The 19,906-nt window shown below is 38.2% G+C and overlaps 1 protein-coding gene across 2 annotated transcripts in view; it reads left to right on the top strand.

Moving 5' to 3' along the window:
* Positions 1-19,906, top strand: part of dennd1b (DENN/MADD domain containing 1B) — a 162,730-nt gene that overhangs the window by 93,662 nt on the left and 49,162 nt on the right. For both annotated transcript variants that reach the window (XM_038286374.1, XM_038286379.1), the window contains 3 exons: positions 3,804-3,904; positions 5,947-5,992; positions 9,252-9,353. In XM_038286374.1, the coding sequence (XP_038142302.1) occupies positions 3,804-3,904; positions 5,947-5,992; positions 9,252-9,353 (249 nt within the window). The remainder of the gene's footprint in view (positions 1-3,803; positions 3,905-5,946; positions 5,993-9,251; positions 9,354-19,906) is intronic.

Raw genomic sequence — 19,906 nt, 5'->3', positions numbered from 1 at the left:
GTTGTTTTATATTTAAGGTGGTATAGATTAACACTCTGCATCCAAAAGATACAACTCAACAGTTGGGTGGACTTTGGCTTTCTCTGATCTCCATCCATGGTGCAAATTTTAGTGATTAAGATACTTTTTTTAAATTATAACTTAATGGAGTAAAACTACATGATAGTTTGAGCTCTGCATTCTTTGCATCAAATATGAATGAAGCTGTAGAACTGACCATAGGATGTGGGAAGTCTCAGGATCCTGTTTTAGAGCTTACATCTATCTTTTATCTTTATTCCTGCCAACTTTTCCCTCCTCCCTTTCTGTTATTCAGTCCCTCCGTCTGTCTCCTCCTAGTCTGATCGTCCTTTAGTCTCACTGAATGGGTCCAGCGTTAGTTTGGGCACTTTCCGCCTAAGCCACAGCACACTAAAAAGCTCTCAGGGCAAAACCAAAGACCTTGACTGCTTTTTGAAGCAGTCTGTCGCTGTATAATCGGTTAGCTTCTCTCAGCGGAGGGGGCAACACACAAGCACACACTCAGCATAAGAGGCAGGCAGCCCCTCATTACCGGGCAGAGCCCTGGTCCCCGAGGACTGGACCCAGCACCTAATCCTGTATTTGTTCTTGGGGACTGTATCTGTGATTCTCCATTGAATGGAATATTAAGCACCCAGGTCTTTTGTGGAGCGTGTAAGCCATTTGGCTCCACTCATCTATTATTTATCAGCCTGGCAAATATTTTATCAGCCTTAGCCTCTTATGACCCACTCTCATGTGAAGCTCTCCTCTAAATGAAGAAAAAAAAAGTGTGGGGGGGGAAAGTATGATTTCTTTTTTCCTTTTCAATTTATCTCCCGTTTTGCTTTTTGCCTCATTTGTTCTAAAACCTGCACAAGGACACAAGGGTTTGTATTAATCTGAGTTTGGGAAACAAATATGTGAACTATTCCTGTGGAGTTCTTTCCAAGTTGCTTTATCTGAGGCGCACCGCTGCCTCCATCGCTTTGGAGATAACAAATAAAAGAGGAGCAATATCTAGATTTACGTTATAAATCATAATCTAGGTTTCGGACTCCCTTCCAAGCCGGCTCCCCTGAGCCCAGCCACCCCGCCTGAGAGGGAGAGAGGCAGAGAGAGACTCTTGTTTTCACTTTCAACCTGAGAGTAAATCATGCCAGTTGGGGGGCTCACCTTGAGGCCTGGTGGAGATAATTGGAGTTGGTTAGCGAGGTGTTCTGTGCCATTACCTCCTGGTACCAGTGAATGGCTGGGGCTTGTCTCGCACTCCCAGAGGAAGAATACACCCGCCTGTTGGCTCCTCACTCAGCCTGCATGTGTGTCTCAGTGAAGGTCCGCAGGCAGATCGGTGACCCCACTTCATCACGATTTAATGGCCCCCTTACGAGACGGAAGAAGGGTGTGATAGTTTTGATAGCCCTCCTTTTCACATAGCGTCTCAGTGCGGCTCATTAATATTCATCGCATTGATTTATTTTCAGAATTAACAGAAGAAAAAAAAAAAAAACTGTTTGCCAAGAAATTAATCCTGACAGGAGTGTGGCATTGTTGTTTCATTTCCAGACAGCAGGAAGCAGGAATATGCATATGCAGATACACAGAGCAAGACACCAATTAAATGTTGATTAAGTCTTAAGTATTGTGGGACTCTGTGTAAGAAAGACAATAAGAAAAAATCATTGTTTTTTTTTGTTTGCCGTCTGATATGAAAAATGAAAGCGGTTAAAACAAATTGGGGGGGAGGGGGGGTATGGAAACACAAACACATGAATGCTTCTTTTCTTTTTTAGATGCCCGAGTTTTATCACAGGCCCCACCCCCCCCCCCCCCCCCTTGTCTTCTTCTCCTCCTCTGGCAGCGGTTGTATTCAGCCACCACGAACTCCGGCTTTTGGCCGGTCAATTGTGACACTCTGTGTGTCAGCGAGCGCGGGGGGGTCTCCGGGTAGCTGTGCGTGTGTGATAGTGTGTGTCCGCTTCACACTTTGGCTGTAAAGCTGCAGCGGTATAACGGCGGCTGCTGCTGCGGGGGTCCCGGCGGTATTGGCCTAGCCCGCAGTCTCTCTTGGCTAACTCATGTTTCATTCTTTGGCAATTTGCCCTAATGAAGTCCCGCAGGAGCCCCTCAGACCTCTGTTCTCTTTCCATATTTAATCATGTTATTTTAATCTGGGGGATGAGCTAACGCCTCTGTCTCCTGCTGCGTCTCTGGGTGTGTGCGTGTGTGTGTGCTGCAGGTCATTACTATAGTTGAGTTTTTGTGACATGTCATGTCAGGAAAGGCGGGGGACGCTTGCTTTAAGACAATGGGAGACAATGACTTTAATTCTAAGTGTAATATTGGTTTGACAATGTAAAAAGCAGCTTTGAAAAGCAATGTCATCCTTACACGATTGCGTCTCATTATTTGTTAAAAACGAGGTTAATTATTCCATATTTTCCCCTGTAAAATCTCAGTTTGGGTAGTTGGGGTAATTTTGATTTTTATGGCTGCTGTCAGAGCTGGTTTTGCTTTTCTTTTGTCATCTCTTTTTGTTCAGGTCACAGAACAAGATTCTTGAAATATGAACACTCTTCATTGTTTCCTCATTTTTCAATTGGCGATAAACCATTTTAAACTTTAAAATCCAAATATAAAACAAGGCTAAAAGTTAAGAGAATATTTGCCTATTTGGGATCCAAATGTTCATATACTTTTTATCTCTCTCTCTTCTGTTGTTGTTTTCATTAAGATTTGTCCATTTTTGGTTTGAGAAAAGATTATTTCTTTTAGATCACTACACTTTTTTCAATTAGTAACTTAATCACAAAAACCTGTCAGATTTATCACATAGAGTGGGTGATATCTTTCAGATTAATATTGAAGTAATCCCAAATTAATTTCCTTAAGACCATAACTTAATTTTCTTCAAATGGATCTTTAACATTGAAATGTTTTTGTGGCTCATGCAGTCATGAGGAAGATGGCTGGCTTGACAGTTGACCAAGATGCGGTCTGAGCATATTGGTTTTCTGTTATGATGGAAATTTTAGTTTTGATTCCATTAAAATATGTTTTGTTCTGAGTGGAATTATTTACCTGGTGGAATAAAAGTCAAATAGAAGGAAAAGAAATAAAAAAGGAAAGTTAAGTGGAAGAAAATCCTGAAGAACATCACAAACAACATGAGAGGACTTAGAAATAATGTGAGAGTTTGGAGGAGAATCGCAGAGCTAAAATAAAGAGATGTAGAGGGAACAAGCTACAGCTGTTTTTTTAATGTGAAGCCACCCTTACATTAGCTAGTGAAGAACCGGGCCTTTGCACAGTGGTCTGAATGTCTTTTTAGGTGAGAGATTTATTTTTTTATTTTAAAATCTAATTCTATAGGTACTGTATATCCTTACGCCTCGCAGATGTAGGAACTTCTGCTAAAAGACCTCCAAACAAGTATTTAGTGTACATACTGTGCAGTAGATGGACATAGCTTACTGTTAGCTGCAACTTTGTCTTTAAAATCCTTATTTTATTGATTAGTTTAATATAGAAATTGCAGAAATTAAATAAAAGAAACTGAATTTTGAGATTTCATCAACTGAAATCCACAATCATGCCACGAGGTGACTAAATCTATATGAATTTTTTGTTCTGAAATAATTTCCTGATTTAATTCATATTCAGTGACCTCCATATATATTGAGATGCTAATTTAAATCTTGAAATAAAGGTTATGTTTTTAAAACAGTTTGGTTGATAGAATGTTTATTTGTCTGGAAAGTTTGGTTTTAGTTGTCTCCTGTTTTTTCTGCTTTGTTGTGTAGTTGACTGCATGCGTCCACGGTGCAGCAGCTTTGCTCTTTCCCATGTACTGGCAGCACATCTTCATCCCGGTCCTGCCTCCGCATCTTCTGGACTACTGCTGGTAAGCCTGACCACCCCTAAAACACAAACACAATCATCACCAACATGAAGAAAAAAATCTTTCTTTTCTCCCTCCACTGCTGTCTCCTTGCCGTCCGCACCTGATGCTCAGCCTCCACACGCAGACGTACAGCCCCACACAGCGCATCATGTACAATTATGCATCAATTTTAGCCACTAACATCCCCGTGTTAAAGCATAGCCACACATGTTCACACGTTCTCCCACACAGTATTCATGTTCTCTTACGTACTCCTTCTCCAGCGCTGCTCCGCTCATAATGAACGGACCAGATCACCTTACTCTATATTTCATGGCAGTTCTAAGCAGCACGCTCTCATCATCGCCTGAACTCTCTCAGGGGTTCATTACCTCCCTTCCAACACAAATCCAACAAATCTGAACGGACTTGATTGAAACTGAACGAAGAGCAGAAGTAGTGTCTACAAAATCTGCATTCGTTCAGGTTAACTTTGCATTAGTGCAGATGTAGCGTACATGTGTGGACGTCACTATGTGTAAAAGGTTGAATCGGATTGCTTGTGCAGTGCAGAGCTTTTCCAGGAGGGACGAATCCACTTAGAGAAACTATTCTTCACTGACAGGGAAATGTGATTTCCATCACTCTGCAGAGACTCATGGTTACCTTATTAAATAACCGGGTGTCTTCCATTCCCTGATGCGATAACTAAACTACATTAGATGTTGGCTGTGTTTCTCTACATTACATCTGAAATTCTGTAACTCGGAGCTGGATGTTGAATAAACAGTACAGGCGTGTTTTCTTTAAGGTGATTAGAAGCCTTTGGTTTATAAAAGACCCCGAACACAAACATACTAAAGTAGAGGACTGGAACATCCCAAAAGCTGCCTCTATGTCTGCTCACTTTGCTTTTCTATGACTAATTAATTAGATTTTCTGTTGTTCCTCCACAAGTAAGCCATCTCTAAAGATGTTTGAAAACCACATTAAAAGACAAAATATATGTTAAATATATATATATATATATATATATATATATATATATATATATATATATATATATATATATATATATATATATATATATATTTAATACAGAAATGTCCTCCTATTGACCACTCAATTTATTTGCCATTCTCTGGCCCTAGTGCTTGGTGTGGGTTTCTTTTGCATGCATTGTTTTATTATTATGCATTGTTTGGTCTGGTGCTTATTTCAGGAGAGTTTTGGAGGTAGTCGCGCCCAGTGATACCATGGGTAATAAACAAGATATTGTGATTCAACTGTTTTTGTTGCCAGTTCATCTTCTAGGAAGTAAACATAAGTAACCATGAAGGGCTTCAAAATGTCCTAATGATATCTGCAGTAACTTTGGGCTCTATAAAAAATCAAATATGACATGGCTCTCAAAATCCTGCCTGTTGAACTTTCACACTGCACCTCATCTATCTATCTATCTATCTATCTATCTATCTATCTATCTATCTATCTATCTATCTATCTATCTATCTATCTATCTATCTATCTATCTATCTATCTATCTATCTATCTATCGACATATATCGACATATATCGACATATATCGACATATATCGACATATATCGACATATATCGACATATATCGACATATAGATGGATAGACAGGCAGCTCTGACCAATGACAGGTAGGGCAATTACTGAAAAATCAGAGAAGTTTTATTTAGTCTTCTTCATCAGATTTAGGAAAACCTTGAACTTTAAACATTTTGTCTATAAATGCATTGACCAACAGCATCTAGTTTGATCAACTGGTGCAGTTTGATTAAAAATAGAATTTAGTTGAAATACTATGAAGAATGTGATTTCTGTATTTCCTATTTGATTTACAAATTCAAAAATTGGAAGGTCAACTCAGAAGAAATAAGTATTGGCCTAGAATATCCTGTTTAGTGCACCTTTTATTTAGTTTGGAAAACAAAATATCTATCCAATAAGGTGACTGTAATGTTTAGTTATTTGGAAATATTTAAAGATGGACATCATTGTAATAACAGATTTCCTGTATTTTCTACATCCTCAGTGCTCCAATGCCATACTTTGTGGGCGTCCACTATAGTCTACTTGAGGTATGTTACTGTTCATTTTTCTATAAAACCATACCATAGTGTCATGTGCATGTTTAGCTTATATCTGTGTTTCCAAGGAGTGGATGGAAATGTGCAAACCGTTTTTGATCATTTATCTTGATTTGAGATGTTTTGATAATTGCTGCATCTCTTTCACTGTGTCATAACATAAATGAATGACAACTCCATTCTAGAGGAGTTCATTTTAAATGGGTTTTGCCATAAACTGAGATATACCTTTTTCACAAACTCCAACTTTATTTTATGCTTAAAACAGCTCATTTTTTTCTTTAGGTCTGTTTCAACTCTATATTGCTTGTGTGCCTCGGCTTCTGAACCAAAAGTACAAAAGGCAGAGACAGAAAGGCAGAAAAAGCATCTGCAAACAAAGAGCTTTTCTTCTTCATTGTTAAACCCTCTGTTGGTTGGGGAGCAGGCCGTCATCAGTGCGCCTGTTTTATGTGAACGCATGACGCAAGAACGCACACTTTTTAACACTCGTGCGCGAGTGTTACTTTCTAGGTGTGTGTGTGTGTAATTGCCTATAATGTTATGCACATGTGTGTTTTTGTGCATGTGCGTGGGGGTGTGTATGTGTGTGTGATACTTGTATGACAGTTGCGGCGGTGGCAGTATTTATCACACTCTGCATCCGTGACAGACCTTCTTTCCGCCACTACATAATTAGTCCAGATCAGCATGTGAGCCTCCGCTGCACAGGCTGTCACAAAAGTGACAAACTAGAAATTCACACACTATGCTGCCTCCAAACCCGCACACACACACACACCACACACCTGCCCACATCCTTCCTGCACCACACTGAAATAATTGTTGAATTTGTCGCCATCAGGATGCGCACGGCACAGCACAGCATCACTGGGCTGCTGTTGATGCATGATGTTTTTGGTTCTGTAGAAAACGCTCCTGGACTCCAAATGTTTCCTCTCAGCCACATTCTTTGTTTCCCATACATCTGCTACATAAAGCTGGTCTGCTATTATATATTCTCCTTTCCCATTTTATTTTTTTAATCATCTACGAGTGAGAAAACTGGTTTTCCAGGAGAGTTTGTGGTTTTTACTTGAAATGACTTTGTCCCCTGTATAAACTGGAAGTTCAAATCCCATCTTAATCACACACCTCTGTTTAGTTTATTTATGTAGAGCCAGTTTGCAGTACATGTTAAGACATCTTACAAAACAAATCCAGTTCATTTGCGGAACTGGATGCGAGTCCATCGTTGTGGAAGAATCTTGTTCTTTTCTTCTTAGCAGAATTTTTTGCATTCGGCCACATTAAAGGTTTTTTCCTGTTTATAGACATGCCACAGATCTTAGTTTATATATTCTTATAATTTTTAGCAATTCTTGCTGATGCGGTTCAAATTATTTTGCTGCTACATAAGCCAATTCTTTAAGTTTAAGATGATGGGCTGCAACTAACGATTATCTAGCAAATCGATTAATCTGTTGATTATTTTTTCAATTAATTGATCAATAATCAGATCGGAAAAGGTTCCTTAAAGAAGACTTTTTATGAAATTAAACCAGGTGAACCCGAAACTTTTCCACTTGAGGAGTTCTGGATAGAGCATATTGACAGACGAAAAAGATTTTTCAACTTAAATGCAAAATATTTTTAGATTTATTCAAAAAAAAATTTGTAAAATTACTGCTTTAAGTGGGTCTCTCTGTCAGCAGGCATGTTTTACGGTCTCTAAGCTCCAGTTAATGATTAATCAAACTAAATTAGTTTCAATAATGGATTAATCACCAATTATCCCATTAATTGTTTCAGCCCTAGTACAGACATTCTCCTTCAAGAATTTTAGATGGAAAGCAGAGTTATAAAAGTCTGTCTGTTTTATCATCCAGCAAAGCAGCCCCATACTATTACGCTACCACCACCATGTTTTACTATAGTCATGATATTCTTCTTTGAAATTAGCTTTTTTCCCAATGTAACAGTATGCAAACCTTTTAAACAATGCTTTTTTTTTCCTAATAAGTTTTTCCACAATATATTCTCTTCAATCTCTGGTTAAAAAATGTGGGATAGAGTTAAGTGTTATTGTTGGTCAGGAGTAGTTTGGGGTTTGGAACCATTTTTCCCTATAAAGTCTCTCTGGTTCCCAAACCTTAGAAATTGTATTTCCTTTGTTTAACTTTTCCCAGACTGGTTCTCATCAGCTTTAGAGCCTGATTAGATCTGGGAGGGATGAGTTGCTCATTGAGATCTTTTATCTTGCTTTGCACCGTTGGATTGGTTCTATTTGAGTAATCTCTTAATTCTGCAGCTCAGGCTGTAATCAGGTGTAGCTGCGGCTCCTAACGATGAACAAAAGAAAATATTCTCAGTCACTTTTAGCTCGTTTATTACTGATTGGCTTCGGATAGCTATTCTTCTTCTTGACTTCCTCTGTTAACTTTACCTCTGTTAGTGATGTTAGTGATGCCCAAAGAAAACTGTGAGGCTATAGAAGGTTTTTTCCCAGTCCTGCACTTTGGTAGGTATTCTCTGTAATATATACAAACCATTAATAAGGAACCCCAAGTATATTGACTAAATAACATATCATTACTCTGATTACTTATTTTGCATAAGTATTTTCTATTAGTATTAATAACAGAAAACTTTTAGATCATTATCTGATCTAATTGGGTTTAATCTTTCCATTTTTTTGTTTGATATAAGTTCTTGCTATTTAAATTTTTTTTTTTTTATCTTTGTTTTATTCTTCAAAATACTAATAAATATTTCCACATCATTAAAAAAATAAAAAAATAAATAAAGTTAAAATATTTACTTTACTTCGAATAACACTTGGTCAACATCACACAAAGAGGTTCTTCCATACTTTAACTGACAAAATAAAGAAAAAAAATATTCTTATAATTTTTTCCTTAACACAGTGTGATCTGATTTGCGTTGAGAAATACATTTTGTTGGTGGAAAAATCCAGATTTAAAATTTTTTTTTTTTTTAGATAATATGGATTTTCAATCATAGCTTTTACGTGTCTTCAGATGCTCTCCTAGCAGTCTTTCTGTTTGCTGTTTCTTTCAGCTGATCACAGACTCAGTTCCTCATTAAGTAGAGTTTTGCATGCTTGTGTCGGCACTCAACAGAGAGTGGAACGAGACAGAGACACAGATTTCTAGTCTCTTGATTACTTTCCAACACTATATACCGTATTACCAAGTTTCTCTTCTGTCCACAGCTGCTCAAGATCACAGCTCCACATTTTGTCTTTTAGAGAGTATGCAGTCGCTCGCTGGAGGATGTGGTCATTCTCAACGTGGACACAAACACCATGGAAAGCCCCTTTGATGACCTGCAGAACCTTCCTAGTGATGTGGTGAGAATCGCAAAAAATAAACACCACCAAACACACCGAGGCTTCTTTTGCATCTCGGGCTTTATTGTGTCATTCCACATGCAACACATCAAGGTTATTTTCCCCATCTCCTCACCACGTAATCTCACTCTCACATCTCTGCCCACATGTGCACACAGATCCTCTCGCACACCCACATCCAAAAACTTGTCAAAGTACAGCTCTGTCCCCTCCCCACATCATTAATGACTGCAGTTCTGGCTTCTTAGATTGTGGCTGTCTAAAGTAAACTCCCGTCGCGTCGTATGACGCTTGAAGGCAAACAGCATTCCCCGACCATCAGAGGCTTGTGGGAAAATGTGAAACTCCTTTCCCTTCATCTTCATCCATTCTAATCATTATTTCACAAAGTCTTGCCTTGCTGCCTGCCCACTGGCACGTTTCTGAGAGATAGGAGGAGGGAACGAGGCAGAGAAAAGAAAAGAAAAGGCAGAGATGGGTGATTTTGTGGGGGGAGAGAGTGGGAAGAAAGGGTCCAATTACCAGTGTGGGCAGTGAAGCCACCTGCCAGCGCATCGTCTCTTTAATTAATGGAGCACTGACGCTGGTCAGTGCTACAGGAAGCATCACCATGGCGTCGGGGTCACTCACACTTTTACACACATCCACAGCCACGGAGAACAACACATGTGCTTGTCTCCCTTGTCTTTGTGGAAGCAGGAATCTGTTTGTTTAGTTAGTCTTCACAGTGTGTGTATTAAAGCTCCTCTGCGAGGCGCTGGGATCCCAGCTGAGGCTGTGGATGCACTATTACACACGCTGCTAACAGCATACGCTCAGGTTCCACTGCCTACTGGACTCCTTCCCCCAGCAGCAGTACATAATTCAATCTACTGCCCAGCAGACCCCAGACCTGCTCAAACTCCCACACTCCTCTGGTTTTCCTGATTTAGAACTGCTCTGCCAACACTGACTGCTAGCGCGTACCAACGTCTCTTTGCCCCGTGAGTTCTTTTCTGCACTTTATAACATTTTCTGCCGACTTTCAATCCTGTCTGCCTGCCTTATTGCTTCCCCGGCTGCTTGGGTTTCATGGCACCTGTCTGCCTACATGTCTCTCTCACAGCACTTCCCGCCAACCTGGACGTCTCTTGCACCCGCTGTTTGCTTCTCATACTTCTCTGCCTGTGTGCCTGTCTGGCTGCAGTACCGTCTTCTCACTTCCTGCCTGCTCGCTTTTCTGCACCTGGGGACTGAAGCCCTAAATTAAATAGCAAACTGAGTTTGTCATAAAAAGAGTGGAAGCTTTTGAAAAGCGACAGAAGCAGAGAGAAAAGCCTTTGTCTTTTCGCCGTGTGATAAATTAAGTGGCAGGCTCAGTGCCTTTTTGCTTTGATCCCCTGCTCACCAATTTTTTCCTGACTAATGACAGAACATAGCTCGCATATCATGTCAAATTACAGCACCTGAAAAAGCAACTTTGCTGGCATTAATATATTTATCGGAACAAAATGTTGTTGTTGTTTTTATTCCCATACAGGTTCCCCCCCCCTCCTGTCTCCTCTTATCTATTCACAGAGGCTAGCAGATTAATAACAAAGCGAGCAGGTACTAATTGAGTGGAATTCCAGGTCTCTTGTTAGTTTGCTTGTTAGTGATGAGGACATGCCACATGGCATTTGATGTTAGTGTTTGCACACAAGGAGATGTTAGAGGCATTGTGCTGTCTGTTGAACTGGGGCCTGATTTCCTGATTAATGCTGAGCGGTTCTCTGTCTGCGCTCGGCTGCAGCATGTCGCTTCTGAGCTATTAAAAACCGCCCTTTATTTCTCTCCAATTCTCACTGTAACACTGGCTACTTAACACTCAGGATTATTCAGAGCGAAAGCCAGGCCCTGAGACCTATGGAGTCACAACGATCCTTACTTAAAAAGCTCTGCCTCACCTCCTATAAATATATGCAGCACCACCTGAATTAAAAGGTAAAGGCCACGGGCAAAATGTGTCTGAAATTAAGGTCCAACGGCAATAGAAAACAAAAAGCGCTTCTGATGTTGATTTAAACAAACCTTTAGAGATCCATGTAATTACGGCGGTGCAGGCTGGCAGCACATGTGGAGCTGGTTACCTGGCCTGGCTGACCACTGGCTGTGCTTTTAGGGGGTTCAGAGTTCACAGTTGTCCTGAATTAGCTGCTCCCTTTCAGACGGGACCTCTATTCCAGCTCCACAAGTGCCCGCCCCATAACGGCCTTTTCTCGCAGTTTCACACATAATATTTCACATTTATTGACTATTACATATACCAGTAAGCTGGTAGCGGTTCCGTTTGGAAGAGAAGGCCAGATCTAAATGAGAGAGTAATTGGTAAGGGGTGCAAATGGATGCCATGATTCTCTGATAAGGACTTTAGAACTAAAATCCTTTTTTTTAAACACTTTAAAATAAAATAAAAAATACAGGAGGAAGTTTTTTTTTTTTTTTAGTATCCCATCCCTTACCCACTACCTACTTTTATAATTTTCTGCTGACTTCTTTATTTCCTCTTTCAAATATCACAAATTTATACGATGCATAGGCCTACCATTAATAATACCATAGCTTTACATTGACTACTATCAACACACAATCCACATAAATGAACAAAAATAGACGAAAAAAGTGATGCTAAGCTTAAAATTATTCATACCCCTGGCAGATTTAGGTTAACGTAATCTGTGAATTGAACCTGTGTTTTTTTCTTTTTATTTGACTAAACATTCTTTTAGTGTTTTGAAGCAGCGCAGCCAGATTTCTAAAAGATGATGAGGGATGTAAACATTAGGGTGATGGCAGAAAGGTCTTTCCACTTTAAAACAAGGAGTAATCTTCCCAGATGACTTCACAATGCTCAGCAATTATATATATATATATATATTTGCTAACAGGAAAAAAAACTTTTTAGTATAATGAAATTAATTTTAATATCTAATTGTAATTGGGGCTTAGCTACCCTAGTAAATATATAACCCACACACACATCTTTGTATTTACACCTGGTCAAACCCAAAGTTTATCACTGTGCCTTGAAGAAACTATATTTTAAAACATTTGCCGTTAACATGATAATTTCTACTCTCCATACAGAAATGCAAGTCAGTTTTTTTTAGATCCGACTCTTTTCTCATATCACATTTTGATAAAAACATGATTTTGTGTATTATATAGAGGGTAGATTTATCGCTTTATACATTGTTTTTGCTGTCAAAAATAGAACCAAATTAATTAAATTAGGTAATAATTATATTTCTATGTATTTTATTTTGTGAAAGTTGACTTTCCTTTTTCCTTATTTTTTGCCGGGAGTATTGCCTTCTAAAATAATTTAAATGTAACTTAATTAGTTCATAATGTTCATAATGTAATTAAATAGAGACGTGTGGGGTTTAGAAAGGACGGATTTATGATCAAAATGTTTTTTATTCCTTTGTTTTACTTCATCACTTTCAAAGCATGTTTTTATTTTGCTCATATCTGAGTTTACAAGATCTATTAAATCTTACTAAAGCACTTTCTAAAGAATGTTTTTATCAAAAAAAAAAAATATCTAAATATTGTACTAAATACAGTTTATTATTGTTGAAACACCATAGTGTAATTTTCATTAATAATAAAAAAAAATGTGACCATCCAAGCAGGCCCTGAGGAACATCCAATGAACTTTAAAAACAGCTCCCTTATGAAGGAAAAGCTAACAAATAAATTTGATTTTTTTCCCAATAATTTTTCTTTAAAAAAAAATTTAATTGTACTTACCAGGCTTTGAGATTAAAATAGATTAGCATTGTGCACACCTGGTAACAGCTAAAGGCCAGCCATTCTCTAATGTTCTCTATTGTATAGGCAGCAGTATAAACAGGTTGGTCTTTGTTCTCCTATTTAAATAGCTGTTTATTTTACGCTTATTTAAATGACCTGATATCAGAGTATAGAGCAATCTTTAAATTTCGTATAACATGTTTTACCAGTAATCTGATTTGCTGAAAAACTGCTAAAGTTTAACCAAAAGTTGCGATGGTTTTCTACTTTTTAAATATCTGTGGCACCTTGTTTTGTCAGTAAAATCAGTGTGTTGACTAGCATGCCGAGAAGAAATACTCAATAAAACAAGAAGATCAAGGTACTTTTGTTGCTTTTTGTTAGATCCACATCTCCTCTTCCAACCGGAGACTGTGCTGATAAAGTTATAATTGACTTTTAGTTGGTGAAGTTGTTTACCTCGCTAGTCATTAAAACTATCCTAGAATAGCAAATTAGGAGTCGGTTAATTCGGAAAACAAACATTGTGTGACTGAATAAGGTTTTTATTTGATTCTGGCAATTGATCTCAAACCAATGACAGATTTTTTTTTTTCATGTATTATTCTTTCTGTGCCACATTCAAGTTGAGCAGCTACAATGCAGCTTATATCTTTATTTTCAGATGCTCCTCTCTCTCTCTCTCTCTCTTTCTCACACATCACAAGCCTAATTCCTTCTATTCTCCTCCTCTCCGCCGCTCGCTGCTTTGCTGACACCGTGTACCCATACAATCCTAGCCCTCCAACATTTGATCATTTGTATTCCCAATCAAGGGGGGAGGGGGGGTGAGATTTACAGCACACACTCCTACTTCCTGTATTTCAAGCCCGCATTTGGAGGTTTACAAATGAATGAGGGGGTTGAGGTTGTATCTGCCGCGCCTCTCCTGAGATCACCTGGCACACTTAATCAAACATCGCGGCTTTAATTTGGGCGCTGACTTTCCAGGGAACAACATCTACATCATCAGCTACAGCAGAGCGCAGCAGACGGCTGGCAGCACTCGCATGTCGGTTTACAGATGCACTTAGACACACCTACACGCTGTCAACCAGGAATGTTCATCAGTGACACTCTGATATCCTTCTGGAGGAAACTTTTGCTTCTCTGATAGTTTGTTTGTCCATCAGATCCTCTGAAAATGATTTCAGTTTGAATTAAGCAGAGTATTTAGCAGTCACCAGAAGTAAAGCCACTCTTATGCTCCGGTGTGGGAAAATGTGGCGTCCAGCCTCACATACATGCTGTACTCTAGCGGGAACAGTCCACAGAGTATAATAACAAGCTCCAAACAAAGACTCAGATGTCGTTTTCGTTGGCGAGCCTGTATTTTACCAGCTGCAAATGTCAGAGTCTGCTCATTTGACAATCATTTTTCCAGGTCGTGATTGTTTTAAAACAGCGGCAAACTCATTCATTTGCTTTCACTGCTGTCCTTCGGTTTGCTCGTGTGGATTTTAAAAGCGGCACATTATTTCGCGCATTCAGCCGATCTACCGACAGTTCACTCCGGATTAGAAGTCAAAAAAAAAAAAAAAGGGAGAGAAGCAACACCCACTGCGATGGTTATTGAAGCGAGAGATGACATTTAGCTATAGTTAATTATGTATGCAAAACTCTGCCGCTCAGCTGCTATAAGAGGTCAGCTTGACAAAGTAACCCCACACCGGGGAGAAACTCATAGCCCTATTAAAACACACACACACACACACACACCGTTTCTCCTCCTCTCTGCTTTCCAACTTTTTCATTTTTGCCTAACAATTACTCGCTTTGCATTAAATCAACAAAAGATCAACTATTTTTGCACCTTTTTATTGAACTTTTCTTGTTTTCTACATTAACACTCATACTTCCAGTGAAACGTCGTGTAAGGTTGCCTAAAACTAAAAATAGGTTTCCTCCATGCTTTAATTTAAACTAATAATCCATTTTACTGTGCAGCTTAATGGGTAGAAAGAAGGTTAATTGGGAAGTTAAATTATGAAATCTAATATTAATCTTTAGTTTAATGAATGAATCTGTTTCATAGATTTCCAAGTCCCATGCTCTTTGTGTGCATGTATGCATCTGCAGTTGTTAAGACCGCGCTGTAAGTCTGTTCTCCGTGTCTTTGTTCAGATTTGTGTGTTTGTGCGTACGCCGTGTGTGTACACTTCAGACTCCAGCACATCAAAAGAAAGTGGGAGATTTTCATAACTATTTTTTTTCTTTGTAGTTCTTTAATTGCGTCCCCATGGCTTTCTATCCCTGGACAGAAGCTTAAACAAAACACTTTTTTCTTTCTTTTTTTTTGCGAGGAGAAAACTCAACTTTCTATTCCTTTTTTTTTTTCCTCCTCCAACAACAGACAAGTGTTGGGGTCATTATTTGGGGGAGAGGTTTGCAATGTTGTATTAACATTTTTGAGTATAATTCTAAATATATATTCAGGGCTTAGTGTAATTTTTTTTCCTTTGATTTACAGCTTTTTATATGTTTATTTCATGCAGAATTGTCAATCAGGTTTTTATTTTGTGGGCGTTTTCGTACTTTTCTCTGGCATTAGTTGAAGTTTGCATTTATATTAAGCAATTTAAATGCTCTGATGCATATTTTCTAACTTGCTTTTAATTATTTGGGCTACATTTCAACTATAATACATAAAAAAACTGAATATTAAATATGTTTCTGGGTGGAGCACCTTTAGTTTATTGGACAGAGGTTTGTGTCAGTAAATCACTGTTCAGATCAGATTCTTAAGGGGCCATTTGGAAAGTTTCAAGTTTTCTGGAGTTTTGGACACTTTTTTTGTATTTCTAAATATGAAACAATCAGAATTTATTGTTTTAAGCTTCTCTCAGTTTATTGGCAAGCTGTTTCTAGAATTTCTGCAGTGTTACATGCATTTAGATCAGGACTTATCATTTAAACTGTTAGCTAAAACCTGATGATTTTGGACTGAAACATCATCAGAAGTTTCAATCTGAGCTGCAGATTGTGTCTGTGTTATAGTAACATCAGTGCAACTCAGAAATCTGAAATAAATTTAAACCTATTAAGATAATTGTTTTCCTTATTATAAATCAAACACTTGTAGGATTTTTTGTTTTGTTTTTTGGGCTCCAGAATTTTTTATGTTATTTTTTTTTTTTTTATAAACTACTTGCTTTCACCTGCAGGAAAGTTTTTCTTTTAAATATATTTAAAAATAGCTTTTATTTATGCAAATTTAGAATGTAAAAATGAATTTATTATTGACAAGCAAACAGAAAAAAAAAGATTTTTAAGAAACAAAAAAGTGACCCTAATTGTTTAGAACTATTTCTGCAACAGAAAACATTTTCTCTGAAAACCTAAATGTAGTTTTTAAAGCCACCTACAGATGTTTCTATATTTGTTAAAATTACAACTTTTATGGTTTTTATAAATCACCTGCACTCTAAAAATTATAGCTGAAGTAAAGCAAACAAATTCAGATCATTAAATACTTATTCTTTGTTGTATGATCCACAATTCTGTGCTTGGAAAGACATGGCAGGGGGAGTCCGTTTAGCCCACTCTTTACGGCCACCAACACTGCACAGCAAGCAGCACAGAGAAAGTTTTATTACAGTCATGTTTGCAGAAGATGTCGTCTCGAATTGGATAAAGGGACCGTACAGACAGCAGATGTTTGGGACAGTCAATAAGCCCTATAAATGTGAACCCATTTAAAGAGAAGGACAGAAACCAATCACAAAAGAAACACGCAGGAAGTGTTGAGAAATAAACAGCCCTGTTTATCTATTGTCTGCCAGCCTAAAGCATAAAACTAAATCATAATAAGGCATGTTGGTTGATTACTCCTAATTTTCATCTGCTACCAGAAAAGTTACTAAAAACCAGCCTCACTCTAACTCAGCATCTGACCGATTAGAAAGAAATATTTCTACCTAAATTGTGTAACTGAACATTTTTTTTATTCTCATTATTTTTATTTTAAACAGTCAAATTTTTTATCATTTTTGTCCATTTGACTGAAAAAGAATTTGGTCATAAGAAACCTTTAAAATATTTTTTTAATCATCTTTTGATTTAGTTTTAATTCTCTTTTCAAATTACCTATATTTAGCTATATAGTTGGTTATACTTTTAAAATATACCAACTTAGGCAACCCTATTAAATAACAAAAAATATTGCAGTTTTTCTTGAATTCTATACTTCCTGTTCTAAAGTGCGTCTAAAGCCAAAATGTACCTGTTTTGCACAGACACACATGAATGTATGTCCTAAGGTGTGACCCTTAATGAATGGCTGTGCATGTGTAGGGGTGTGTGTATGTGGACAGCAGGGCCCTCAGACATTCTGGGCCCTCCACGCTCCACTGTCACCTATGGAGGTATCATCCCTTACAGTCAGACAGGGATCATGATTGCACCTGCTAATTATCATCTTCAGCTGGAGAGTTAAATGGAGATCTGTTCTATGTCTGACCTTTGACCTCGTGCTCTTTATATGACGCACTTCAAACCCTGTTTGGGGCTGTCTGGGCCGGGCCTTAATGAGGCCCCATGTCTGCCCTCTGTGGGCTGTGCGCCTCGGATGCCCCGCTTTCATCCCCGACTATCTTCCCTTGATGTAAATTGAAAAGATCACAGCTATGGGGAGAAGACCTGTACTGGAAAGGCCTCTCTGCATAGATTATGAATATCATAACTCAACAGTTTTTTTTCCTGTTCCCCTTTCCCTCAGCCACCCACTCCCCTCTCTTCTCCTGCCACCCTTCCCTCTACAATGCTATAGTTCTAATTGGACCCAATGGGGGAGTCTCTGCCTTTGATCTCATCACCGCCACTGTGACTTTACACTAAAAAATGTCACTGCCAAATAGGGTTATCACCTGTAGAGCCTGGCCTTCCTCTGATGCCTGTACGCGTCTCGTTAGCTTCACTCAAACTGTAGAAGTTAATTAGTTTGACAGAGCCATTACCGTGGAGGCATACCTGATGATTGTGGCGTAGGCTCCACATTCAAGAGCCAATTACTAAATACACGTTTATTTTATTTTATTTTTTTGTACATGTGTCTGGATTGTGAGCGAGCACAACGAGTTGTGAGGTTTGATTTCTATTAGTAAAAATGAGCGCTGTACTTTTGCAGCACACCTAGACGTTTTTGATTCGAGATTTGTACCAATTTAAGCGAACATCAGGATTTTTTTCCTCCAACGTTTTATTCTTCTCAGGAAGAACAATTTATTTATTTTTTTAAATATTAGGAGGTAAAAATAAGTGGAGTCTCCCACTGTTTGAAAGCTGCAGTATACTGGATGACTCTGTTGAGTAAACTTGGCTATCCCGTCTGCTCTGACAGTCTTCTGGGTCCTCCTCCCCCTCATAGACTGACAACGTCCTCGCTTTGATTCCTCCACACAAAAAAAGACAGTTTAATGATTTGCAAAGACAAAAAAAATCAGTGATGAGCACATAAACATGAAATATTAATCCCACAAAGGGCTTTACATAAACATAAAAGCATTTAGTAGAATGAGTGAATATGGAGATGACACTTGTTAATTTAACCATGGTAAACTTTCTGTTTGATGCCTGGAAGCATTTTGCGATGGCAGCGCGGGGACGTCGTGGCGAGTGGGGAAAGCCCAGGGGACAGAATTCAGCACTGTTCGTTTTGTCTTTGTCCCAGTTTAAGACCGAAATCTCCGTCTTGCTTCCCTTCTTTTGTCTCTCAGCTCCTCGGTTCTTTTCGGCCTCTCTTCTGTGTGAGACGAGCTCAGCCTTCCCCCGTTCCAGTGATATTGATCTTACCCATCATTAAAATTAGAAGCTATAACGTGAAATTGTCACTGTGCGATACGTAAAAGCCCTACATTTATAAATGAAAAAGAAAGCCTAAAGTTATTTAACTGTTTCCAGTTTGTTTATGGCAGAGTAGCAACAATTATTAGAGCTGGGTCTGAAAACATAATGCATTGATTGTTTTATAACTGTAATAAATCGGCTGTAACAGCGGTGGCAGCATTTTCTCCCAAAGAGAGCTATGAGCTGAACCCACTTTCTGTAAGTATATATTTCATATAAGAACATATGTATTTATGTAATTTTCTGTCACAATGAAGCCATGAAATATTACCCATTATTCTTATTGTTTTATTTATATTTCACCTGAAATAAATTATTTTTTATAAAAGAAAACACTGACAAAGTGTAACCTCTTACTTTTTTCTTGATAGTTAGCTTTCATTTCTGCTCACTATTTTAGTCTTTTTTTACACTTAGATTTCTTGGGGTAATCAACATTTTTCCCTGTATAGGTCAATCAAAATGAGGAAGCAACCTGCAGATTAAATGCTCCTTTTCAAAATAAAGGCAGGATCTTTGAATACCGGTGAAATTTTAAATATATGCAGCACTGATTTCTAATATTAAATCTTATTGGCCAATGACATCTTACTGCTTTGTGTAGATGGACATTATGGTGGGCTGTGAGTTGCGCATGTCTGAGCTGCATTATTTCATTCACTGGCTTTTTTAATTAAAATTTAAGAGTAGATTTTGCACAAACTATTTTACATCTTAGGTGTTCTTCTCTTTATGGAAAACATTTTAGCTGATAAATGATTTGTACCATTTTTAAACCAATGCGTGAAAATTTGTTTTTTTTTTATTTTTTTATTCCTGCTAAATCCACACAAGAATCATTCAGAGCAACTAAATATTTCCTTGTTGTAAGGAAGAAAAAATAATCCTGTATT

Source organism: Cyprinodon tularosa, unplaced genomic scaffold (assembly GCF_016077235.1).
Source record: "Cyprinodon tularosa strain WSP-4 unplaced genomic scaffold, ASM1607723v1 ctg106, whole genome shotgun sequence".
Lineage (NCBI taxonomy): Eukaryota > Metazoa > Chordata > Actinopteri > Cyprinodontiformes > Cyprinodontidae > Cyprinodon > Cyprinodon tularosa.
The sequence above is the reverse complement of the archived record's forward strand: the minus strand, read 5'-3'. Positions and strand labels throughout refer to the sequence as shown.